Source organism: Oncorhynchus mykiss, chromosome 7, assembly GCF_013265735.2.
Source record: "Oncorhynchus mykiss isolate Arlee chromosome 7, USDA_OmykA_1.1, whole genome shotgun sequence".
Taxonomy (NCBI): Eukaryota; Metazoa; Chordata; class Actinopteri; order Salmoniformes; family Salmonidae; genus Oncorhynchus; species Oncorhynchus mykiss.
Genome location: NC_048571.1, coordinates 25645382 through 25673017, shown reverse-complemented (window position 1 = coordinate 25673017; position 27636 = coordinate 25645382). Strand labels below are relative to the sequence as shown.

Below are 27636 nucleotides of genomic sequence, written 5' to 3'. Positions count from 1 at the left end.
GTCTAGAGTTTTTTTTTTTTTTTTTTCTCCCCTCTGGTTGCACATGTGACATGCTGGTAGAAATAAGGTAAAACGGTTTTAAGTTTGCCTGCATTAAAGTCCCCGGCCGCTTCTGGGTGAGCATTTACTTGTTTGCTTACGGCCTTGTGCAGGTCGTTGAGTGCGGTCTTAGTGCCGGCATCGGTTTGTGGTGGTAAATAGACGGCTACAAATGATATAGATAAGAACTCTCTTGGTAGATATTGTGATCTACAGCTTATCATGAGTTATTCTACCTCAGATGAGCAATAACTTGAGACTTCTTTAATATTAGACATTGAACACCAGCAGTTATTGACAAATAGACACACGCCCCTCATCTTACCAGACAGTCGTTTAGCCAAGTCTCGGTGAAACATAAGATATTACATTTTACAATGTCCCGTTGGTAGGGTAGTCTTGATTGTAGATTATCCAGTTTGTTTTCCAATGATTGCACGTTGGCCAGTGACTTAGAGGGTATTCTTCCCCCTTTTTCTCTGTCTTTTCTTCACGCTGATGACGGGTTTGGGCCTTGTCTTGATAAAACAATATGTCTTTTGCGTCGAATTCATTGATTTAAAGAAAAAACGTCCAGTTCGAGGTGAGTAATCGCTGTTCTGATGTCCAGATGCTTTTTTTTCGGTCATAAGAGTTGGTAGCAGCAACATTATGTACAAAATGAGTTACAAACAATGCAACAACAAAAAAAATGAATAAAATAGCACAGTTGATTAGGAGCCTGTAGAACGACAGCCCTCCCGGCGTCACGCTCCCTCAAAACATGAGACATCTGTGGCATTGTGCGGTGTGACAAAACTGCACATTTTAGAGTGGCCTTTCATTGTCCCCCAGTTCAAGGTGCCCCTGTGTAATGATCATGCTGTTTAATCAGCTTCTTGATATGCCACACCTGTCAGGTGGATGGGATTGTCTTGGCAATGGAGAAATGATCACTAACAGCGATGTAAACACATTTGTGCCCAGATTTTGAGAGAAATAAGCTTTTTGTGCGTATGGAAACATTTCTGGGATCTATTGTTTCAGCTCATGAAACATGGGACCAACACTTTACATGTTGCGTTTATGTTTTTGTTCAGTGTCCATGGTCTTGTGTTATGATCGGTCATGATGTCCTACTTATGTGCCTGAGTGGAGTTTTTTTTTATCTGGTCATAGTTTTTTCCTGTGGTGAGTACGTTTTTCACTTCAGTTTGCTCCTCAATTCATGTACCTTGATTGGAAAGCAAGATAGCGGCAGACAGCAGTGGTTCCTTCGCTAGGCTCTGTGGTGAGGAAATCCGCCCGCCCCTAGTCATTACACTGGGTGTTGTTTTTAATGGTACAATTTGACAGCTGTGTGTGGATGTGCTATAGCGGTGTCGAGCAGGTAGAGGACAGGATTGGAACTTGGTTGTTTTAACAGTGTGATTGAGCCCCACCAGAGCCCCAGTTGGATGATTAGACCTGCATCGATCGCTGTACTGCACTGAGCACACACTGGTGTCTGCGCACTCCCGTCGACACACACACATACTCCTGTCGGCGAGAGGGGAAGACGGTCCTTATCACTGCGTCCCACGAGCACCCTGGGCAGGAGGATTCTATTGATCTGACGAGACAAGATCACTCTGGGCACACACACAGACGTGCCGCACACTCACACACAGGACTGCATGCAGCCAAATGGGAATGGTTATTTCATTTGTGGCTGTCCCCTAGTTTAGCCATTTTGAAGAGCAAATTTAATTTCCGATATTATTTTTCTGTTACAGATTGCAAACTGAATTAGCTGTCCATTTAGGATACGTACTCCTCAATGGATTATCATTAAACTAAACATTGTGACAAAGACAGAAGACTGACCAATCTACTGCCCTCCTCTTCTGGGCCATGATCTCCCATGCACGTCTGCGCCTAGGGTCAGAGGTCGAAGACGTTTATCTGTGTGGGGCGGGACCTCTGAGAATTCTACTTAAAAGTGTGTGTTTAGGATTTGGGAGCATTGAAGAGAGACATTTAACTGATCTGTAGTTAACCTCTACCTTGGTGATCAGAGTTTTTCCTGGTCAAGTCAGGTGAGGAAAAACTCGGCCCTAATTATGTGTACTCAGCCTCTTCACATAACCAAAGCATTGGTACTTTTCATGACTGAGCTGGTATTTGGTAAGTCTGGCAATTGCCAGGGACCTCTTGATACGATGTTATCATGATGCTTACTTGCCGATTATGATACTGTGCCTTCAGAAAGAATTCATACCCCTGGACTTAATTCACATGTTGCTGTGTTACAGCCTGAATTCAGAATTCAACTGTGTTTTTTTTTTTTACTCACCATCTACACGTTATAATGACATGTGAAAACATGTTTTTTTGCCAATTTATTGAAAATGGAATACAGAAATAACTCTGTTTACATAAGTATTCACACCCCTGAGTCAATACTTTGTAGAAGCGCCTTTGGCGACGATCTCAGCTGTTTGTCTTTATGGATAAGTCTCTTAAGAGCTTTGCCTGGATTGTACAATATTTACCCATTATTCTTTTAAATGTTCATCAAACTCTGTCAAGTTGATTGTTGATCTTTGCAAGACAGCCATTTTCAAGTCTTGCCATAGATTTTCAAGCCAATATGAGTCCAACTGTAACTCGGCCACTCATGAACATTCAATGTCGTCTTGGTAAGCAACTCCAGTTTTGGCCTTGTGTATTAGGTTAATGTCCTGCTGAAATTATAATTAATCTCCCAGTATTCCGCTTCTTTTTATCCCCCCCCCAAAAAAAAAAACCCAGCCCTTGCCGATGACAACCAAACCCATAACATGATGCAGCCACCACATGCTTGAAAATATGAGGAGTGGTACTCAGTGAAGTGTTGTGTTGGATTTGCCACAAACAACCCTTTTCCCCCAGTATTACTTAAGTGCCTTGTTACAAACAGGATGCATGGTTTGGAATATTTGTATTCTGAACAGGCTCTCTTCTTTTCAATCTGCCATTGAAGTTACTCCATTATGTTAACCTAAATGTTGTTGACCCGTCCTCTGTTTTCTCCTCTCACAACCATTAAACTCTTAACTGTTTTATAATCACCATTGGCCTCATTGTACCGGTCTTTTATATGCACCGCAGAAGAACCAAGAAATGAAGAGCGGCACCATGGCTGTCTTTTTGGCATTTTATGTCGATCTGCAAATGGTATTATGAAAAGTCAGTTTAGGAACACATCAGTATTCAATGCACCATCCGACAAGTTGTTCTTTCTGTTTTCACGGACCCACACAATCACATTTATAGCTAAAGCAATAATGTATATAATAAAATAATGAGCAAATTTCAATACAAAGACTGTATAATAGTCATTCTTAGACAATATCACCATACCTGCAATGGTATTATGAAAAGTCAGGACAGGAACACATCATTCTTCAATGTACCATCTGACAAGTTGTTCTTATAGAGGAGCATGAAGGAAAGTAAAATGCATATCCTCTCTCACATCTCCATGTATTTGTGTGCCTAATTTAACATGATGGACTTCGACACAGGAGTAATCAGCGACACATACATTTCTCTGTGTGTTTTCACGGACTGAGGAGAACGGGAGCTACGGGTAGTACCAGGGTGTTAGTAGGTGACGTAAGCGCCCAGATGAAGTAAAATAAAAACCGAAGATGTTAATATCATCCAGATATTATAGCTAGCACCTTAACATCAACAGGCAGTGCTAGTAGTGCAACAAATGAAAATATAAATCAAAAGTATGACTCCTAGCGATCTGATTCCCCCTTCTGTCTGTACTTGGAACATTCTTGTTCGCGAGCTTGGGCCCTCTGAACCTTAACCTGGATGTTCCGTTCTGTTTTGTGTACTATTCTAAGGCACTGCATCTCCGTGCTAGAGGCGTCACTACAGACCCTGGTTCGATTCCAGGCTGTATCGCAACCGGCCGTAATTGGGAGTCCCATAGGGGGTGCGCACAATTGGCCCAGTGATGTCCGGGTTAGCGTTTGGCCGGGATAGGCTGTTATTATAATAAGAATTTGTTCTTAACTGACTTGCCTGGTTAAATTAAATACTAATAAAACATATCCAGGTGTGTGTGTTAATTCATATGTGTTTTAGTTTGTGTTTAAATCATATTGAGATGTCATGCAGGTAGGTCCACCAGTAAGAGACACTGGGCCAATATTGCTTGTACAGCCCATCCATTAAGGTTTTACTAGGATACTGCTTCTATATACAGAACCCTTTTTAAATCTACCCTAAGTGTACAAATGGAGATCTGGGTTTGGGGTGTACCTAGAGTTGTTGCCTGGTCTCAGCGTCTAGATGTCATAAGACACTTTGAGACATTCTGAAGTATTTAAAAAATATATATAATGTTTAGTTAATTTAAGCATCAGTCACGGAACCTAGAGTAATTGAGAGAGAAAGACACACACACACACACACACACACACACATGTACAGAGTAACAGACAAAAAGGCTGTGACAGTGAGACAAATGGGACACAGATCCAAGTGACATAGAGAGGATTAAACACAGAGCTTTACCACAGACAGACAATACATCATCCCATAACAGCAGCAGTGTTGGGTTAAACATTGGGGACACTATTCTAAGGTGTCTGTTTCTATGTACATCCTTGGAAAAATGGGCTTCCAGATGGTAGACCTATTATAGGAGCATGGCACTGTAGGGGTTTGGAAAGTGGTCGTTGAGGTGGATGTATTTCTGGATTCCTTTACTTCTGTGAGTGAGTGTGTGTGTGTGTGTGTGTGTGTGTGTGTGTGTGTGTGTTTACTCGAGTAGAGAGCACCTCCTGGTAGGTCTGGTCTGAGGTTGTCTGCCCTCTGTCAGACAGCCAGTATGGTTGAGCGTGACTTGCTTTCCTGATGTGGTCAGCAGCCCGGGTGGGTCAGCGTGGTCAGCAGCCCGGGTGGTCAGACATCCTCTGTAGAGGACAGCCGCTACCACCGGGACGGAGCTTCCATCATGGCCCAAACGTCGAAGCAAGGTCTAAGGAGCCAAGTGGGACTGGCCGATACAGTGCCGTAACACTTCTCCCATGAACTGTTTTCGAACCAACCCTCTTTAGGTTACAGTTGTATAAAAAGCTCAGCTGCCCCTACAAACTCTTAGATGTGATTTCACATGATGGCACCCTATTCCCTATGTAGGGCACTACTTATGACCAGGGCCCACCCTGTGCCCTGTATAGTAGTGTACTATATAGGGAATAGGGTGCCATTTGGGAGTTTGCCTGTACAGTCTCGGCTCGGGCCTTTTTGAGGTCTGGCTCTGATGCCGCTTTTAAAAATAGTCAAAACGTTATTCCTCCCCTGTAGGTCAGTGTACCTCTCTGGTACCCCAAGCCGTTTCATGTGGTGTAATTGTCTTGACTGCGTAAGGGGGAGTGGGCTAGATTGCAAGGCATGGGTGGGATGTACTTTCCATTTAAGGAGGGGTTGGGGGCTCTCCCTCCCTCCCTTCTGCCCTCTGTCCCTCCAGTACTTATTTCATCCTCTTGTCAAAAAGCTACTCGGACACCAACAATGCTCCTCTAGGACTCTTTGAAAACTCACGCTACGATTTCAAACAGTCACCAGGTATCTGGACGATTTGAAGTCTTGGGCAGATTTACAGGGGATTTGTGTTGTTGGAGCTTTAATTGGGAAAACAGTGCCTAACTTAATACCAGGCGTAGATCGGTTTACACAAACACAATCAGTGTACTACTGCATGAGGCTCACATTTGCATTGATGGGAAACATTCACCTCCTCTCTGTCTGTCTTTTCCAGACACCCCTCTACTGGTGAGGAGCAGCAGTGACTCTGCCCTGGCTCCGCCACTGGAAATTGTGACGCCTCCCCCTGATGACCTCAATGCCAGACCAGCCGAAACGGTGAGAAAGACTTTGTCTTAAAGTACAACCTGTGCTCAGCTGAGTGAAATACAGCAAGCCTAGAAAATGTAACACAAAGACAAACAAAACAAATAAGTCCATGAGTCTGTTTGTGTCCAGAGATGTGGTTGGAGTCTAGTGGCCACAAATTCAAATCTGTACCTCAAAGACAGTTCCACTGACTAATCAGGGACTGGTTGGGGACTGATTTAGACCTGGGAAACCAGGTGGGTGCAATTAATTATCAGGTACAACCGAAACCAGCAGTAATTTGGACCTCCTGCAGGGCCTAGAATTTAATTTACTAATTAATTTCTACCGTTTTGTTTAATTTCTAGTAATGCACAAAGAAATCTGACTCCTGCCGTTATAGCTATCCCACCTCGCAAAGCAATACTGCCTGTGAGTGAAGTGCTGAAAGTTGGTTTTCGAAGCAATGCGCACAGGCATAAAAGCTGGTCTAATTTACTCTAAAGTGAGACTTTGTCCTCGCGTTTCTTGGCAATTTACTTTTGTTTTGTTCACATGGTTGTTTTTCTAATGTTTTGATTTTGCTTCCACTGCTCGCAAAAAGAGACATGGTCAGCCTCTACTAGTGAGATTCTCACAGGCACAAGTGATGACTTGAGTGGCCCTCTTACCAAAGTAACCTTAAAGGGTCAGCTGAACATTTTTTCCTCTGTGATATTTTGGTTAAAAGACTCAGGTTATAAGAATATTAAATTAAATTGAGCAATATACCACATTTTGAACTAGTAATTCACTTCTTGTTTTAAAAATATTGGTAATTATTCTCATCATTTTTTTTTTGTAATTATGCCAAAATCAGTAGTTTGGCTGGTAAAAAATCTGAGTGGCTGGTAGATTTCTTTATCTTCCTGCCACAGTGGATTTGAACACTCCTGGTCTAGAGGTTAGTTTATTTATTCTCTCTGTTTGAGACAACTGACGTCCTGTAACCCAGACAAATCACTATGTTGCCCTGTCCCTGCGTTGGAGGACATGCAGTTTTACTCTTACCCCTATACCTCCTATCTTTACCTCGCACCTGTCCCCTCTTCAGAAAGCAGACTCCTACAGTCACTCCTTATAAGAGGCTCTGCCGAGCGCGTATGTACACGCACACACGCACGCACACACACACACACACACACACACACACACACACACACACACACACACACAAACAATTGTTCCCTCAGCCTCCCAAACAGTCCTTGACCGGGGCATGGAAGTATGATCTGTCTGGCTTGAAACGTCTGTGTCTCCATTGTCTTTACCCGTCACCCTCTCTTCCCCTGTTTGGGAACGCTCCCTGTATAACCTATTGTATTCCTATCCTCTGCTCCTAGTCTGCAGGCTATTGCTACCTGTAACTCCTCCATGCCCCCCCCTTCTCCCTCCCTCCTTTTTGTCTCTCCTTCTCTAGCATACCCTCTCCCTCCTCCTTGCGCCCTCTAGCTCATTCTGCCCATCCTTTTCTCCCTTCCGACCTCCTTTCCTCCGAGCAGCCCTGTGGTCTCAGTAATTTCCTCTCTCTGAGGTTGTTTTTAATCCTCAAGGCTAGCAGCACCTGCGGCCCTCTGTGAGACCTTACCACCAAGCCCCCCCCCTCCAACCACAGAGTTATTTTTGTCTTGGGTCTCACAGCACACTCATAAAATATGTCTCTGTGTGATCATGGGACGTGGCTTGTGTGATTTTATTTATTTCTGCCCATTTTCCTCGGAGACAGTGCTTCCCAATGTTTTTTTCCCCCCACATTTTACATTGGTGTAAATGAAGGTACATGTGTAACTGGCCTCTGTCCTGTAAAACCTATATGTTGCGTACCAATAGTAATAACAGCATTGGACTGGTGGATGCATGGGCTTTTTTATACCAGTCATTTCCTTTCAAATCAGTGAAGGGATGTGAACAAGAGAACACTTTGGGATGAAGACGAGATAATTTGGACACAATCATGGATAGATAGAGAGAGCGAGAGGGAGAGAAAGGGATGCCGCCCCCTCTCAAAATCAAATCACATTTTATTTGTCTGTCCTTCTCCTGGCTCCTGCATGATGGGATGGGGTTTTTGCATAATATTTGAGTCACTCTCTCTTTCTGATGGATGGGAGAGAGGGACTGCCCCCCCCTCCCCCCCAAATACAGACCCAGAGGCAGGAGTTTGAAAGGGTTCAGCGTTTCAAGAACTCTCTCCTCTTGAAAATAGGGAACCGTTAAGGAAGCCCTCCACTGTCTTTTCTTTTCAGCGGTGGTTTTGGAGAGACAGGTTGAGTGGGGCCAGAGTGTTTTGGCTCATGTGTGCAGGGTTGGGTAGGTTACTTTCTAAATGTAATCAGTTACAGTTACTAGTTACCCCTCCAAAATTGTAATCGGTACTGTAATTTTTGGATTACCCAATCTCAGTAACGGGATATTACTGTTTTCAGTTACTTGTAGATTACTTCTCCCCTGAAGAGGCATTAGAAGAAGACAAAATTGAATATTACCAATTAAACAAGATCTATTGCAAGGTAAATCAATGTTTAGAGTTAGATAGCTGGTCATAAATTGATGTTGCATTTTACGTTATGGGCTGGTTATGTTGGCTTCTTCTAACCCATTGCTTTTAACTATAGATAATAATATGATTAAACTATATCTTTACATTAAAAACCAAAGTCTATCCGAATTCCAGTCATTACAATTCATTTAATACCCCTTGATCTTCAATAACCCCAAAAGGACTTACAGTGCCTTGAGAAAGTATTCAGACCCCTTGACTTTTCCCACATGCTTTGTTACAGCCTGAATTTAAAATGGATTAAATTGACGTTTTGTGTCACTGGTCTACACACAATATCTCATCATGTGAACGTGGAATTATGTTTTAGACGTGGAAATGTTTACTAATTAATAAAAAATAAGTATCCAACCCCTTTTGTTACGACAAGCCTAAATAAATGCAGAAGTAAAGATTTGCTTAACAAGTCACGTAGTGAGTTGCATGGACTCACTGTGTGCAATAATAGTGTTTTAACATGATTTTAGATTTGACTACCCCATCTCTGTACCCCACACATACAATTATATGTAAGGTCCCTCAGTCGAGCAGTGACTTTCAAACACAGATTCAACCACAAAGACCAGGGAGGTTTTCCAATGGCTCGCAAAGAAGGGCACCTACCTACACTTTGGATGGTGTATCAATACACCAAAAGATACAGGTGACCTTCCTAACTCAGTTGATGGAGAGGAAGGAAACCACTCAGGGATTTCACCATTATGCATGCCAATGGTGACTTTTTAAGAGTTTTTAATGGCTGTGATAGGTTAGTATTGTGGAGTAAATCCTAAATGAGTGAAAAGATGGAAGCCTGTACAAAATAGAAATATTTCAAAACATGTATCCTGTTTGCAATATGGCACTAAAGTAAAATGTGGCGAATAAATGAATGGCTGCATCATGGTATGGGTATGCTTGTCGTCAGCAAGGACTAGGGAGTTTATTTTACAAAAAAAGATCTAGGGAATAGAGCTAAGCACAGGCACAATCGTAGAGGGAAAAACTGGTTCAGTCTACTTTCCAACAGAGACTGGGAGACAAAATCACCTTTCAGCAGGACAACCTGAAACACAATGCCAAATGTACCCTTAAGTTACTTACCAATAATACATTAAATGTTCCTAAGTGGCCAAGTTACAGTTTTGACTTAAATTGGCATGAAATTCTATGGCAAGGCCTAAATGGTTGTCTAGCAATGATCAACAACCAACTTGATAGTTTAGAAGGGAGGAACTCCCTCTGACATGTATTCCATCAGCTGGGATCCGCACCATGCAGCTGTTGCAATAGCACATTTTTCACTGGCTGTCCACTGGTCGCAAAAACAGCGATTGATAGGCAGCTTAAACTTTTAAATTCAACCATGATTGGGTTAAAATACACATAAACATTTGTGAACAGCCATCCACAGCAATCAAGATCTGTAAAGCGCAAATAGCTAATAGAGAGCAGCAGTGTGAGTCACACCAATGTGGTACAGTATGTAGATATCAATAAAAGTGATCCGTATCGCCCATAGGCTACACCACGGCTGTCGTCCTTACCAGTTGGAATAGCTTGTATCTGGTGGCAACCCTACCTCCCTTACTGTCATGCCCCTAAACCAGATTGAGGCACCAGATTGAGGCTGCAGTCCAAATGGCACCATATTTCCTATGGTGCACATCTTCTGGCCAGAGCCCTATGGGGGACCTTGTCAAAAGTAGTGCGCTATGTAGGGAATAGGGTGCCATTTGGGACAGACTATTTTTTTCCCCAAGGATCGATGCACTACCATCTCATCCATACTCATCTACTGCATCCTTGGCTTCCCTCCTTTTGATCCAGCTCTCTCTCTCTCCCTCTCCTTCCTTCCCTCCCACCCGTCTTCTCCTTCACTCTCTTTCCTTGGGAAGATCTCTATTGCATACTCCTCACGTCATCTCTCCTCATCTCCTTCTCAAAACTCATGGGAGGTTCCTCCCATCTGACCTTCTCCTCCAATGGGTTTTGAGGAAGCGAGGAGTGTGCAATTATTGTTTCCTCCCTCCCTCCCTCCCTCCCTCCCTCCCTCCCTCCCTCCCTCCCTCCCTCCCTCCCTCCCTCCCTCCCTCCCTCCCTCCCTCCCTCCCTCCCTCCCTCCCTCCCTCCCTTCTTTCCCTTCCCTCCCTTCTTTCCCTTCTTTCCCTTCTCTCCCTTCTTTCCCTTCTCTCCCTTCTTTCCCTTCCCTCCTCTCTTTCTGAAGAGGGGATGGTGAAAGTAAGATTGTGTAATTAAGGTCAGTGCAGCGATAAACATCCCAGTTCGTCCCGTAATACAGTAGATGTGTCTGCCACGGTGACGTTCTGGGACGATGGACAGATTGCGGTATCAAAGTGTGCGATTTTTATGAATTGTTCAGCAGTCTAATGACTTGGGGGTAGAAGCTGTTTAGGAGCCTTTTGGTCCTAGACTTGGCACTCCGGCACCACTTGCCGTGTGGTAGCAGAGAAAACAGTCTATAACATGGGTGACTGGAGTCTCTGACAATTTTCTGGGCTTTCCTCTGACACCACCGAGTATATAGGTTCTGGATGGAAGGAAGCTTGGTCCCAGTGATGTACTGGGCCGTACTCACTTCCCTCTGTAGCGCCTTACGGTTAGATGGCGAGCAGTTGCCATACCAGGCGGTGATGCAACCGGTCAGGATGCTCTCCATGGTGCAGCTGTTAGAAACCACCCCCCCACCCCCCCGAGTTATTACGAAGGTCGAAGCACCATTGTTGCAGCCATTTCAGCTGTGAATCATTTGGAATAAGACACTACCAACTTTACTCTTAGGGCAACATATATCCATTGTTTTTGTCAAAATTGCTCAATCTTATTCAATTTGATTGGGAATCATTAATGGACAGCAATATTCAATTCATGTCTCTGATTTTTAAGCAGATTTAAGTCAGGACTGAGTCTAGACCACTCAGGAACACTCAGCACCTCTTGGAAGGCCATTCTGGTGTGTCTTTTGCATATAAAAATGTGTATAATTGTAAATAAAAAAATAAACGTTTTATCTGGTCTTTGATCCTTTCGTATTTATTTTGATCTGAACAAACTCCCCAGTCCCTGCCGACAATTATACACATAACATGATGCCACCACCACAATACTTGAAAACACAAAGGGATCAACAACATTGCATTCATTCCATTTTACTGGCCTGTATGACAAAGTCATACAGACAAATAGTGACAAAGTTTAAAAAAGTAAAAAAATCCACTCCAAATAATCCATTCTGTTTGCAACAAGGCTGTTATGTAAATCTGCACGACAACAAAGGAAATAAATTAACTTTTTGACCTAAATTAATAACTACAAGGTTGGGTCAAATCCAATTCAACACGACAGTGTTATTTTCAAATATTGTGGTGGCAGCATCATGTTATCAGTATGCTTGTCATCGGCAGGGACTGGGAGTTTGTCAGGATCAATCTAAATCTAAAAGGAGCAAAGCTTAGGTAAAAAAAAATGAGGAAAACCCAACCCTGGGTTAGTTTTATTTTTCAGCGAGACAATTACACAGATGTATTTTATTTTATTTTTTACCTTTTATTTAACTAGGCAAGTCGGTTAAGAACAAATTCTTATTTACAATGATGGCCTACCCGGACGAGGCTGGGCCAATTGTGCCCCGCCCTATGGGACTCCCAATCACGGCCGGATGTGATGCAGCCTGGATTCGAACCAGGTACTGCAGTGTCTTAGACCATTGCGCCACTCGGGAGCCCAGATGTTTATGCCAAAGACACACCAGGTTGTCTTTCCAAGAGGTGTTGAGTGTTCCTTAGTGGTCTAGTCAAGGTTTGAATATTGCAGTCCATCACTGATTCCCAACTAAATGTAATGGAGAAATTTTGTCAAAAGAAATGTACACTGAACAAAAATATAAACACAACATGTTTCATGAACTGAAATTAAAGATCCCAGAAATCTTCAATATGCACAAAAAGCTTATTTCTCTCTAATTTTGTGCAGACATTTGTTTACATCCCTGTTAGTGAGCGTTTCTCCTTTGCCGAGATAATCCATCCACCTGACAGGTGTGGCATATCAAGAAGCTGATTAAACAGCATGAACATTACACCGGCACATCTTGTGCTGGCCACGATAAAAGGCCACTCTGAAATGTGCAGTTTGGGACTTGTCCAATTGTGGGAGGGTGGGGACTTGTCCAATTGTGGGGGGGTGGGGACAATTCCAATTGTGGGGGGGTGGAGACTTATCATATTCTGATATTTAAGTTTTTAGGTTCTCTCTTAATTTGGAACATTTTCTACAACTTTCTTTCACTTTGAAAATGTGGAGTAAGTTGTATAGATCTGTAGGAAAACAATATCATTGAATCCCTTTTTAGATTACATTTTAAGGCAGCAAAATGTGAAAAAAGTTCCAGGGGGTGTAGACTTTCTATAAGCACTGTATTGGGACATAAAGCCATATTTCACCTCCAAACACTAAAGCTGACATGTTTTACCCTGCATGTAAAGAAGGGGAGCGAAGAGCGTGAATTTAGTGAAAGATTTAAATGGCGTCAATTTTGGTTTGGTTTTACTGCTCATACTGCTGTAATGTTGTGTGAGAACTGTACAGAGGAGGTCACGTCAGTTTTTTTTGTGTGTGTGTGTGTGTGTGTGTGTGTGTCCTGACCCCTTCCCTAGAGGGGTAATGCTTCAGCTGTGAGTAAGGGGCAAGTCTGTGATGGATATGACAGGGGTCAAGGGTCACAGGAAAGTACACCCAGCCCCACACACATCATTTCTCACCACATCTGACTGGTAGCAGATCACAGTAGCGTTCCCAGAGAGAACACACTCACACCTATTTTCTCATGCGCATGACAACAACCACACAAACACACACACACACCTCATTTGTCATGTACGTTGGCATTTATTTGACCACAGAATACTTAATGCCTCCTGAGGGGAAAAAAACAGTCACATGAAAATAAAAAAACACAGCAGCATACTATTATATTCTTTACCTTATTAAATTCAAGCCTCAGTGCGTTTTCATTAGAATGTATTAGATACTAATCATGGGAGATAATTAATAACGCAGTTGGATATTTTGGTCAATGGTTCTGAATTTGAGTACCGTAGCAACAAAAAGTTGCCCACATCCTTCCCGCTAATTGGGCAACTTTTGCTAATGTTTTGTTGTCTGAGTGAGGGCAATGCTGTAATTGAAGAGAACTCGGTGTGTTTGGAAAGATGAGACCTTGAGAATTATAATAAATATACCGCTTTGATGTCATACAAGCAAGCCAAACAGTCCAAATGTGCATTTCACATTGCCGTTTCAGAAAACTCATGTGTCAACGTTTATGATCACAATGTTAGTTACAAGATGACATGCCGTCATACCCTGGTTTGCTCTGAACAGAATGAACCGATGTTAGTCTATTGTTGTGAAAATTCGCTGTGGAACACTCACCTGAATGCACTCAAATAACGATCTGTTTCTCTGAATTGCCTTGTGAAAACCTAACACTGTAAGATAGTAGTTTTTTTTAAACGTAGCATGTTGGCAATAGAACAAGCTTTCAAATGATGCCCACCTGACCCAGATAGTGATTTTAAAATGGGCTGTTTTTGGATTGTGGAAACAACAAAAGTAATTGTGGTATGGCGAGGATGCTGGATTTCTGTTCCAAACAAAACAACTACAAGTGTACTTGCTCTAGTTCCTCAATGACACAGCGAGGAGAGCTAAAAATATAATAAATAATATGTATTGTTGACTGTTCTTTGAGTCATAAAACTGCATTGAAATACCTTAGGAACTGTGTACACTTTGGAGGTGTGTGTGTGTGTGTGTGTGTGTGTGGCCACTTCTTATGATGTTACTGAATGTATCCAGAGTATTTTCACATTTTGTTATCAAATGTACACAATGTAAAATGCACAAAACCAACAGTGTAATGTTTGGTTTCAGGCTTGTCCGGTGAACTGTTGTGTCCTCGACTTTGGTCTAATAATTTTCCCATATTCTCCAACACGTCCCCTTTCAATTGCTACCATGCTTATGCACATTTCTTCTGTAAGAAACATTTTAATTTCCCCTTTTACATATAGACCAATTCCCACGAGTGTAAAGGTTTAAACCCAATCTTAGCCTGTCGTCATCTCTCTCCCCCTCCTCCTCTCTCACTCGCCCTGTCCCCTTCTTTCTCTGTTTCTCTGTCCATTTCCCCCTGGGCCGTGTGAATATAGCAGAGCTCTTAATGGATGAGATAGAGGAATAGAGGGGCGATGCACAATAACAATGGAGACATGGTAACATGTGGCCCATTGTGGATAACCGCTTAGCGGCCTAATAACTGGGTCACCATTTGTCTATCTGTGCACGGAGCATCATGTGCGTGGTGGTGGTGTGGCGATGTGTGTGTGTGTGTGTTTAAGGGGAGGAGAAGCAGGGGTTGGACCGAGGGTCCTGGCTGGCCAAGGGCGTAGGGATCGGGGGAGGGGTGAGGTAAGTGGGAGGCCCCCCTGTATGTGTTATTACGAGGGGGTTGAGACAATGGAGGAGGGGGGGTGACACAATGAAAGTGACAAGGCAGAAGGACGTAATTGGGACCCTCCTTTTGTATTGGCCTTTATTTTTCCTCATTCAATAATTTTTTTCTTCCGTCAACAGTCTGATTGCCCCGTTTTTATTTATTCTTTTCCTCTTTCCTTTACATTTCACCCCGAGGCTGTTGTTGTGGCGCTAGCATGCGTGACTTAAAAATAGCCTCTCTCTCCTGAGAGATACGGTAGGAGAGCAAATCAGAAAGAAGAACCGATAGTTGACGGAGGAGAGAGGGAATCTCACGGAGGAGGTTGGAACCCAGGTCCTTCTGGCCACTGTCTTGTCTTAAAGGTCCTTGACTAGGTGGTTGATATCAACTGAACATCTTGTTTGATTCATTACTTGATTGTTCTCCCTGTTAGTGGACTAATGGAGAGCGAGTGACTGAGATACCAACAGTAGACTTGGCTAACTGTGTGTGTGTGTCTGTGTGTCTGTGTGTGTGTCCGCATTTGTGTGTATACACAGGATGCCAGCCATGCACTGACCAACAGAAGAGAACCCAAAGACCGATTGAGGCTTGACATCCCCACTACAGCCAAGATGAGCCGGGTCACACTCAGGTAGGTGTGTGTGTGTGTGTGTGTGTGTGTGTGTGTGTGTGTGTGTGTGTGTGTGTACACGCACACCTACATATTCACATGTGTGCGTGGGTTGATATGTTTACAAGGTTTGTTTGTTTGTTTGTTTCATAAGCATGTTTATGTGTTTGCATATCTGCAACTACTTGTGTCTCTTATGTGTGTGCATCTCGCTCTCTCTGGGCTTGACTGGGCTGGACTGACGATATTGAGAGGGATTACAAATGCCTCCGTTCTTTGTTCTCCTGCCGCGACTAGATTAAACTGCTTTGTGTGTGCACGTGTGTGTGTGTGAGAGTGCCAGTGAGAGAGAGTTTTTAGTCCACCATACCTTTGACTCCTGCCCAGTAGCCGACCAGAGACTTCTCACTCTGCAAGCTTGTAGAGACCTGGCTGGAGAGGGAGGGGGGGTCTCTCTCCATGGCAACCTCGGCTGTCTGTCAGTGCCTCCCATGGCTAGTGCCCCAAGGGACCATAATATCCCAGTCTATCAGTGGTTGTGGTGTGTGTGTGTGTGTGTGTGTGTGTGTGTGTGTGTGTGTGTGTGTGTGTGTGTGTGTGTCTTCACTCCCTGTAGTTGTCACAGTCCCAGGAGCCAGGATGCACAACCTAAACTGATATACAACAAACCGTGACCAATATATTGACCGTGTGCTCCAGTATTCCTTATAATTTAAGAATGGATTCGATGCGTACAGAGTTTAAAGAGCTTTACTTTGTAAATGGAGAGAACTCACCTAGCTTACTAGCAGTGAAAACACGTTCTACACCAGCAATTGGCTTCGTTTAGCACCAATAATTTGCCGTTGACATGGCGACAAGAGAAAAGGAAAGCAAGTTTGTTAGTAAGGAGATTCATCAGACCAAAGTTGATCTATGACTACTCAGTAAAGAGTGGGTGTTCCATCTCTTTCTCCTCTCGCTCTTTTCATCCCCCTCCCCCCCTCTCTCTCCCGCTTTGCCTCCCTCCACCACCTCAGAGGATGTTTGTTTGTGTATTCACGGGATGCTAAAAAGGGAGAGGAACGTAAGCATGCATGTATTATAGCCTGGCGCTAACAAGCTCTGGCTTCCTCTGATGAGCTTGTTTGTGCCAGCGTTTGATTTTATGAATGTAAATGTGTTGCAGAGAAGGTTTTTGTGTGTGTGTGTGTGTTCCTGACCCAGGGATGCAGGTGTACTCTATCTATGAACTTCCCCATAAACAAAAAGGACAGAGGAGAAAGGCAGGAAGAGGGGGAAGTAGAATAAATGACAGTGATGAGTTTGAGTCCCTCGTTCACCAGTTTCTCTCCAAAGCAATGAGCTGGGGCTTTCAACCAGAGGTGAACAAGGACAACACGGCCCGATACTGCGAGAGCATGGCCTTTGATGGAGATAGAGGTCCCGTGGATGAGATCAGAGGAAACCGCAGTTTGTATGTGTGTGCGTTTTCACATGTGCGTGTGTGCGTTTGCGCAGTGTGTGGGAGTTTGCACAAGTGTGTGTGTGTTTGTGTGTGTGCGCGTGTGTTTGTGTGTGTGCGCGCATGCGTGTGTGTAGAGCTCAGGGACAAGACTAATGTATGAGGATCATTATGGTAGTCATTAGTGTGTGCAGTATAATGACTAGTGAAGGGTTGTTGTTCTGAGAAAGGACAGAACAGAAGACAGTCGCTGTGGGAAGTCCGGGGATATGTTAGAATTGACTACCTGTTGTATCTGGGTGGAATGGGTCAGGTTTATTACCTGCATGGCTGGCATCATTTGAGGAGAGGACTCCTCTGTCTCTGTCACACTGTCCTTTTTAACCTCCGCAAGGGTTACACACACACACACACACACAACCAAACTGCATACATACGGTACTGGATTGTACTGTGCACAACCTCAATCAAATGACATTCACACCAATTATGTCCACTATACATTCAGGCGAACACACATTCACACAGCCTTACCTAAATTGTATGCATGCAAACATGCATCCATACTAGTGCATGTACAGTACCTTTAAAATTATAAATATTCACCTACCTACCTTTTAATTTAGTTGTCTAAATGCACAGTTGCTGACAAATCACGCGCGCACACATGCATGCTTTCTCTCTCTCTCTTTTGCTCTCTGTCACTAACGCGCGCACACAAACACACACACCCTTCTTTCCTCCGTTGTTCCTCCTTGGCAGACCTACCTTCAAGCTCATTTGTTTGTCTATTAATGTAGCCCTCAGGAAACAGCAAATGGATCTGAAGTGGATGCTGGGGAGAGGGCGAGTGTGTGCATCTGTGTTTCTCTAGTGTGTGTGTGCCACTGTGTGTGTGTGTGTGTGTGTGTGTGTGTGTGTGTGTGTGTGTGTGCCACTGTGTGTGTGTGTGTGTGTGTGCCACTGTGTGTGTGCCACTGTGTGTGTGTGCCACTGTGTGTGTGCCACTGTGTGTGTGTGCCACTGTGTGCGACATGTTCTTTCTGCTCTCCACTAACACATGGTCCTATGTTGTTGACCAAGGCTTATACGATAGACAGTTGATTACCTTGCTCATTCAGGTTGATTTGCTTACGTCTAATTTTCCCTCGTCCTCCCTTTCATCCTTTTATTCCTCTTTTGCTGACTTGCCTAATGCTCCTCCCTCCCTCCCTCCCTCTTACTTTTTCTTTGATGCATAACCACTGTAATCAGGCTTCTGTTCTCCTCCTCTCTCTCCCTCTTTCTCCCCCTTCCTTCCCTCCCCCTCTCCTGTCTGTGTGTATGAGTGACAGTCAGTTCTCCTGTGTTCGTAGCAGACCCCCCCCCCCCCCCCCCCCAGAGCCACACAACTAATTACACTGCCCTAATGAGCACAGTGCAGGACAGGCAGCCAGCCAGCAGGTCATCCCTGGTGTGTGTGTGTGCGCGAGAGAGGGAGAGTGTTTGCGTTTGCGTGATTTGATTGGATTTATTTGTATTATAGTGGCATCCATCTTCAGGATGCCCAGCCCACATGGGCCTATAAGACAATGAGTACGTTTCCATCACACCAGTCATTTGATATTGAACTGATTATGGCTGTAGGCTGAGTATGGTAAGTCATTTAAACACTTTACTCTGCTACACTTCAAAGGTCAAAAAATGTATCAAAGAAAGCATACACTGATTAAAACACCTTGTTGTCTGAGCTAGTTTTCAAATGATTAGGACATGTCAACAGCTTAATCAGCGTTCCAGCTGTGTATTTGATCTGCGCCTGTGCCGGCAATGGTAGTGCAAGCCTCGCTCTTATGTGCGAATGACGAGAGTTAAAATAAGTCGGAAGTTTACATACACTTAGGTCGGAGTCATTAAAACTCGTTTTTCAACCACTCCACAATATCTTGTTAACAAACTATAGTTTTGGAAAGTCGGTTAAGACATCTACTTTGTGCATGACACAAGTCATTTTTCCAACAATTGTTTACAGACAAATTATTTTACTTATAATTCACTGCATCACAATTCCAGTGGGTCAGAAGTTTACATACACTAAGTTGACTGTGCCTTTAAACAGCTTGGAAAATTCCAGAAAATTATGTCATGGCTTTAGAAGCTTCTGATAGGCTAATTGACATAATTTGAGTCAATTGGAGGTGTACATCTGGATGTATTTCAAGGCCTACCTTCAAACTCAGTGCCTCTGCTTGACATCATGGGAAAATCTAAAGAAATCAGCCAAGACCTCAGAAAAAAAATTGTAGACCTCCACAAGTTTGGTTCATCCTTGGGAGCAATTTCCAAACGCCTGAAGGTACCACGATCATCTGTTCAAACGATAGTACGCAAGTATAAACACCATGGGACCACGCAGCCGTTATACCACTCAGCAAGGAAGAAGCCACTGCTCCAAAACCGCCATAAAAAAGCCAGACACTACGGTTTGCAACTGCACATGGAGACAAATCCCATCAGTAGCCTGATTTCAGATGCGTCCATGTAAACAGGATTATTAGGGGAATCATTGTTCTTGCAAAGCCTGTAAACGTTTTAAACTATTTAAGTATTTATTTAAGTTCACCTCTGTGTATTAATGTAGTCGTAAGTTTGGTATTTAAAATTGTCATTTTGGAGTCACTTTTATTGTAAATAAGAATTAGAATGTTTTCAACACTTCTACATTAATTTGGATGCTACAATAATTACGGATGATCATTAATTAATTGTGAATAATGAGTGAGAAAGTTGCAGAGGAACCAAGGTCATACCCGCAAAAAAGTTTAACCTCCCCTGGTAATGGTAATGGTGAGAGGTTAACCTCCCCTGGTTCTGGTAATGGTGAGAGGTTAACCTCCCCTGGTTCTGGTAATGGTGAGAGGTTAACCTCCCCTGGTTCTGGTAATGGTGAGAGGTTAACATCTATTGGGGGCATATTTGTGCCTCTAACTTTCTCACTCATCATTATTCACGATTCGTTCAGGATCATCCGTAATCTTTTGATGCACATTTAAGTGTGTACGTGTGTAAATTTGTGGTCAGCCAGATCTAGTCATTAGCTCCATACCCTTGCTCAGTGGTGTGTTGGTAAATCTATGCAGGTTCTCTGTGGGAATCCTTCCCCACTTGTCTACTAGGGTCTAATGGCAGCCTGGTGTGTGTGTGTGTGTACCCGATAAAGAGGGTGTGTGTGTATACAGTCTTGGAATGCTTCCCAAATGATACCACATTCCCTCTATAGTACACTACTTTTGAACAAAGTCATAGGGCTCTGGTCAAATGTAGTGCACTATAGAGGGTGCCATTTGGGACACACATTAGGTCTAAGGACAGCCTGCCATGTGGCCTGAAGCCAATCATGTTCGAAAGGCAAGCAGCTAAACCTAGCGTCACACACCTCTCCGCTCCACCACGCTCCAGCGCCGTACTTACACAACCTGACAGGGCAGGTTTCACACGCTTGCATAAACGCAGCTGGACCATGTAAATGGCAGTTAATTCACCTTGACCTTGTCCACTCAACAACTGTCTGTCTCAGAGAGCTAGTGAAGGGGGAGAGAGAGTGACTGTATGTTTCTGTCTTTGTGTCCCAAGGGTTAAAGCTCTGTCACTGAGACGGATATCCATCATATGGATTCTGGAGAGGTCGTTTTTGCGATCTGTGTAGATAAATAAAAATCTCGGGGGGAGGGGGGTCTGGTTTGGAGATGACAGCTTAATACAGGGAAGCATGTCTGTTCTACACAATAAATGCTGTAATAAATGTATTCTCAAACATGTCATTTTTTCTGTTACGCTTTGTGTACTGAACTGACATGCATGATTGTTGCTGACACTGATGTCCAGACGAAGGGAATGAAACGGTCGATAATGTTCCACCACCACCACTGCGGCGCTCAACTAAAACGGTGGTGCGTGGCTCACTGCGACTGCTGGGAAAGTCATTAAGACTCAACTTGATCACTCGGGATTTAACTTTCCAGTGCTGCTATTTTTTTTTGCCATGTAATGTTATGAAAACAAAACCAGACAACCTACTAGTAGAAGAGTTGACCTATTTACCTAGTTGACTTGTTGTTGTGTGTCCTATGAGAGAGAAATAGTCTTCCCAAGGCACGTTGAAGTTGTCAGTGGGAGGAGACATGTATTCTGACAAGCAATCATTATAACAATCAGGATGTTGTGTCCAATGGGGTAAATGCAGATGGACCAACCCCATGCGTCGGCCTATATTTACTGCCACGGTGCTGCATCATTTGGGGTACAGGTGATAATGCTTATGGCTAATGGCACATCTGATAATATAGCCTATCCATATCAGATGCTAATCAGTGCTAATGGCTCAAATTTAAACATAATAATTTGTACGTTATTTTTTTTACCAGTATGTTCTTGGGCTAATTTCTGAAGGTGGAAATGATATTTTTTGAATGTGTCAGTATAATTAAATGTTTATTCATTTGGGAGTAGAATGTCCCTTTAAAAACTCACCGGGCCCCCTAAACAATGGGATTGGAATTGGTCTAACGTGCAGGTAAATACATGTACAAAATGATCCTCTTTCCCTAGAAGCATGATGGTCTTTACTTACTGAACGCACTCTAGATAAGTGATGTGGGTGTGTTTGTATTACTGTGTGTGTGCCTATTTGTGTGTTCCTGTTAACATTTTTGTGTGTGAGTGAGAGAGTTTGTGTTTTGTCTCTGCAGCCCCCTGACCGAGACGGTGGAACTCTCTGGAGAACAGGGGCCGCTGGGGATCCACGTCGTCCCTTACTGCTCCTCACTGAGTGGACGGTGAGGAACACACACATTTACTTTCTGTCACTCACTGTAACTCACTCACTTTCTAGCACATTCTCTCCCCATACATTGAAGACTGTTTGTGTGTGTGTTCAAACTGTATTTATCATCCATTCTCAGGACCCTGGGCCTGCACATTAAAGGTATCGAAGCGAACAGTCGTTCCAAGAGAGAGGGCATATTCCAGGAGGATGAGTGCATCGTTCAGATTAACGGCACCGAGCTAATGGACAAGACATTTGCCCAGTACGTACCTCGGCTCTACGCTATCGCAGGATGAGTCTCAAATGTCTCCGTAATCCCTTTATAGTGCACTCCTTTTGACCAGGCCCGTAAGTCCCTGGTCAAAAGTAGTGCACTATGTAGGGGAATAGGTTGCCATTTGAGACTCATCCTTGTATCATTTTGGATGCAAGCCTGCGCTACACTATCCCACATCTACCATTGTGAGGCCGGTCTGTCACTCAGTTTCCCTTTTCTTAGGAGCCCATAATCCCTGCTCTTACAAATCCTCTGTATTTCTGGATTTATCTCGCACCACATCTCCACAGCAACAAAAGAGTGTGAGAGAGAAAACGAAAGCGAGAAACACTCATTCTCTCGCCTCACTGTTGTCGGGAATAGGTTAATTTGGTACTATCACAACATTGGTTAGGCTTCAAAAGGAGTGGGACAGTAGCTGTGAGGGCTAGTGAGTGTGAAAGATAAGGGAGAGACAAACAGTAAAAAGAGAGAAAATTGGGGGTGTATCAAGGAGGATTGTCTAATGCCCTAACTGAATGAAATGCCCAGTAAAAGAGGTGGACCTTGTTAGGTCTGATAATTTAGCCCAGAAGAGGCTTGACAATAGGTCTGACACTGCTAGCCTGGTCCTGGATAACCAGTTGCTACTAGTGACTACTACTATAGATTACTTGTCTAAAGACTACTTGTCTCTAGCGAATTGACTCTTGATGGTCTAGTCTGTGACCGTTAGTCAATGCGGGTGTTGAACATAGTAAACTTGAGTTTGTACTGGTGTTGATACCTCTGTGGTGTTGAAGCTCTGTGCTTGGTGAACTAGTAACTACTACTAGAGTGACAGTGTGATCTTCCAACACATTTCCATAAATACATAGGGAAAAACTGTACAATCAAGTCTGATGTCACAGTATTCTCAACCTTCAGTCATGTCCTCCGAAGACGGACATTCATGATGTCTCTTCCTCCCACCCCCACAGGTCACAGGAAGTGTTCCGTCAGGCCATGTGTTCCCCTCTGGTGCGCCTGGAGATCCTGCCGCTGGACAACAAGCAGCGCTACGAGAAACGCCTCATCGGGCAGCTCTTCACCGACGGTCACGACTCCATCCCCAAAGCTAAGAGCCCCCTCATGATCCACCAAAAAATGGACGCTAAACCAGAAGGGAAACCAGAACAGATCAATCCCAAACTGGAGCCGAGACGTCCAGACCTCCATGTCCTCCGCTCCAAGAACCCCGATCTGCCAGCCTCTCTCAACCCGCTAGGGGAGCACCAGACTGGGCACGTCCCAGAGGAGATGCCCCTCACTGTGTCCCCAGCCCCGGTGGTCAGGGATCGGGATGGGGCCTCCCCTACGGCGGTCGGGGGCAGCGAGAGCCCTCTGCCCCGGGGAAAGAGTCCCACGGGGCTCACTAACCTGGCCAACCTGACCAACCAGAAGGGAGGCCGGAAGCTGAAGATTGACCTAAAGAAAGGTATGGAGGCACTATGGAAAAGGGGGACACTACAGCTGTGTTCAAATACCCATAGTAACATACTACATACTTAATGAGTATATACCATTTAGTTAATTTTTTAGTATACAGGAAATGAACAATATCGTATCAGTTGAGTGTAATAGAGCTTCGATTTGGAGTGCCAGAGTGCGCTCTCGACCAGAGTTCAGAGCGCTCACTGGACACTCTGGTCGAGGAGTAGGGTTGATCAGAGCGTTCAATGGCAGTCAAGCACCCAAGCTAACTGACTAACGTTGGCTAGCTACTTCCAGACACGAATGAGAGAACACTTCACTGACCATTTTACTCTTCCTAGCAGAACTGGTTAGGCTGCTGCTGCTGGCAACAATTTAACAATAACTTTTTTTGCTTAATTACACAGGCCATATTCAACGGGTGTTGAGCTTTCGTAAATTCATCAGTTATTCTGCGCAATAGTGTTCTGAAATTGGAATAGATAGCCATTGAATCGCACGACTATACCACTTAGCAAAGAAGGATGTGAATAATCAAGTCAGTAAATGTTGGTTAGTTAGTTAGATAGCAGGTAGTTAATATACTGCCTGGCAAGTTCGATGTATTAGTAACCAACTAACGTTAAGTAACTAGCTAACATACCGGTACATACTGCTGTAATGCTATGCGGTTTGTAAGGATAGCATAGCTAACAAATATTCATCCAACATAATGTGTAACTTAACTTATTTACTTTATTACATTTTCTGAACATTTGTCATAATTAGTTTATATCCTCTCTCGTCGGACTTCCATTTTCTTCAAATCTGAAAAGTTATGAAGCCATGCCCATTTTCGGAAGAATTGCATTGTGGGGCGACAGGTAGCCTAGTAGTTAGAGTTTTGGACCAGTAACCAAAAGGTTGCAGGATCGAATCCCTGAGCTGAAAAGGTAAACATCTGTAGTTCTGCCCCTGAACAAGGCAGTTAACCCACTGTTCCCCAGTAGGCTGTCATTGTTAATATGTTCTTAACTGACTTGCTTAGTTAAATAAAAATACTACTAATAAAAAAGAAATATGGGCCCTAAATAGTGTCCACTGCATGTATACTTCATCTGGGAACTTTTGGCATACTAACTATATCCATACTATGACTAATAGCATAGTATATACTCAATTCACGTCACAAATAGTATAGTTAGTGCTGTTGGTATGAGTATTTAAACACAGCTTATGTGTTATAGAGCACACCGAGATGATCCACCACGTTATTGGTTCACAACATTTCGATCAAAACAGATCTTCAACAGGTTTTTGTTCTTTTGTAAAGGTTTAAATTGAAATTTAAATCATGATTTGAATCATCGTAGAAAACAACGGACAAATCAGTTTTTTTAAAATTTAAACTGAATTCTTAGGCTGCGTTTACACAGGCAGCCCAAATCTCTTATTTTGTCATAATATCAGATTTTTTTTTTAATTTATTTTTTTTTACCCCTTTTTCTCCCCAATTTCGTGGTATCCAATTGTTGTAGTAGCTACTATCTTGTCTCATCGCTACAACTCCCGTACGTGCTCGGGAGAGACGAAGGTTGAAAGTCATGCGTCCTCCGATACACAACCCAACCAAGCCGCACTGCTTCTTAACACAGCACGCATCCAACCCGGAAGCCAGCCACACCAATGCGCCGGAGGAAACACCAAGCACCTGGCCACCTTGGTTAGCGCACACTGCGCCCAGCCCGCCACAGGAGTCGCTGGTGCGCGATGAGACAAGCCTTCCCTAACCCGGGCGACGCTAGGCCAATTGTGCGTCGCCCCACGGACCTCCCGGTTACGACAGAGCCTGGGCGCTGCAGTACAGCGCCCTTAACCACTGCGCCACCCGGGAGGCCATAATATCCGATATTTTGCCAAAAGTTCAGAATTGGGCTGCCTGTGTAAACCCAGATTTAGAGATTGTGGTTGTGCTCTTCCATGATTAAAGCGGCACTCAGCTGAAGAAACAATAGCAATTTGGCATGTGACTGGAGAAATGTAACCACTCTCAAATCAATAGTTTAGGTAATTTTAACCATGTTTTGAGGCTATGTAGTGTTGTTGTTTTTTGTACGTTTACTTTGTTTACGAACATTTGAGTACATACATTTAAAAAAAAAAAACTTTTATTTAACGAGGCAAGTCAGTTAAGAACAAATTCTTATTTACATTGACGGCCTACACCAGCCAACGCTGGGGCAATTGTGCACCGCCCTGTGGGACTCCCAATCACGGTCAGCCTGGATTCGAACCAGGGTCTGTAGTGACACCTCTAGCACTGAGATGCAGTGCCTTAGACCACAGCGCAACTCGGGGGCAAACAAGCTTATATTTTGTGATCTGATGAGGTACGACAGTTGAACTAAGCTCATGAGGCATTTATAAATTATGTTCTTCAAGAATCAATGGGTACATAGCAGTAATTTAGAAGTCCAAAAATGGATGTAGCAACTAATGATTACCCCTTTTAAAGACTTCTCTCCCAGCGTGAGTGACTGCAAGGAGGTTTAGAAGCATTAATGGAAGGTAGGCAGAAGCTTAGCTGCCAGATGAGATTTGATCACTCGCTATCTTTTAGTATGCCTCTTTTGGCTTTTCTCCACCGCTCACCATGGTGGCAGTTTTCACTCATTGCTTGGAGGCACGTACACACACAGGCATGCACGCGCAGACACAAATAGATACACATGTGAGCTTGGACACACACACTCTTGAAATCACCGTGTCCACAGGGAGAGGAGCCATGGGAGGGAATGATATCTCAGGATACCTCTCTCTCTCCCTCCCCTCTCCTTCTTTCTCTCCCTTCACCTTCCTCCATCAGGCAGTGTGAGGCCTGCTCACACGTGAAATTGAAGGCAGCCCTCCTCTTAATCCACATAAGAAAACAGTTGTCTCTGGCTTTGAGGCTGAGGTCGCGTCCCGAATAGCACCCTATTGTCATTGTAGTGCTATACTTTTGACCAGGGCCCATGTGCACTTTAAAGGGAATAGGGTGCCAGCAGAGAGGGCTCCACAGCAGACTGGTGGAAGTTGATCACCAGTTTACTCAGGAGGAACCCACTAAGCCCCGCACAGAATGCAGGGTGAGTGGAGAGATGTCGCCCTCCATTTATTGGCACACCAAGTGACCTTATTGCGACGTGATGGGATGATGTGGGGTCATGATGATGGGGACAGGTCTGTCCGTATTGAAGAAAGGCTCTGCTTTTTTGACTCCACAATGCAAGTCCTGCAGCCTGTAGTTTTATCTGTTCATTTTAGTATACTGTAAACGAACAGTAACCTTTCAGTTGTGCGTACTTGCTCTTCACCTGTCTAGCGAAAGTTGATGCTCTTGCTAGCTAGTTAGCATAACAAATGACTAGTTAGACATTTTGCGAATTTGGGTGTGTTCTTAAATTCAATCTGGATTGCTAGAGTGCACTCGTAAATTCAGAGCGTTTCGCACTCGGAGCGCACACTGGATGCACAGGCCGAGGAGTAGGGTTGATTGGAGCGTTCTGGCCTTATAACGGCAGTCAAGCACCCATGCTAATGTTGGCTAGCTAGCTAGCTACTTCCAGACACTCTGACCATTTTACTCTTCCGAACAGAGCTGGTTAGACAGTGTTCATGTTATCCAGAGCGTTGGTGACTGTAACTGTGCTGCTGGAAACGATGTAATTATGGGTTTTTTTGCCGACGTTTACTGACACCAGCCATATTCAACCGGTGTTGAGCGCTCGTAAATTCATTATTCTGCGCTCTGGCACACTCAGACGTGAGTGCTCTGAAATCGGAGTAGATAGCCAGGGCGAATTTACGAATGCACCCGAATGTACATTGAGAGCGCACAATATATACCATTTAGCTACGCTAAGAATGACAGGAATAATCAAGTCGATAAACATTGGGTGGGTAGTTAGTTCGCCTATAGTTAATATACTGGCAAGTTTGATGTATAAGCAGCCAACTAACGTTTGGTATTGTAATGAAACCGGCAGGGAGCAGGTCTCGAACCCTCGACCTTCGAGCCCGAGGTCCGGC

General features: G+C 43.9%; 1 protein-coding gene across 7 annotated transcripts in view; it reads left to right on the top strand.

Moving 5' to 3' along the window:
* The window catches only part of pard3ba (par-3 family cell polarity regulator beta a), a 174950-nt gene that overhangs the window by 52553 nt on the left and 94761 nt on the right, over nt 1-27636 (top strand). For 3 of the 7 annotated variants that reach the window (XM_036983067.1, XM_036983068.1, XM_036983066.1), the window contains 5 exons: nt 5825-5928; nt 15536-15630; nt 21781-21867; nt 21994-22119; nt 23094-23590. In XM_036983067.1, coding sequence (XP_036838962.1) covers nt 5825-5928; nt 15536-15630; nt 21781-21867; nt 21994-22119; nt 23094-23590 — 909 coding nt within the window. Of the gene's footprint in view, nt 1-5824; nt 5929-15022; nt 15371-15535; nt 15631-21780; nt 21868-21993; nt 22120-23093; nt 23591-27636 lie in introns of those variants that run through there. The other 4 variants (XM_036983071.1, XM_036983073.1, XM_036983072.1 and 1 more) reach the window with 4 other exon arrangements.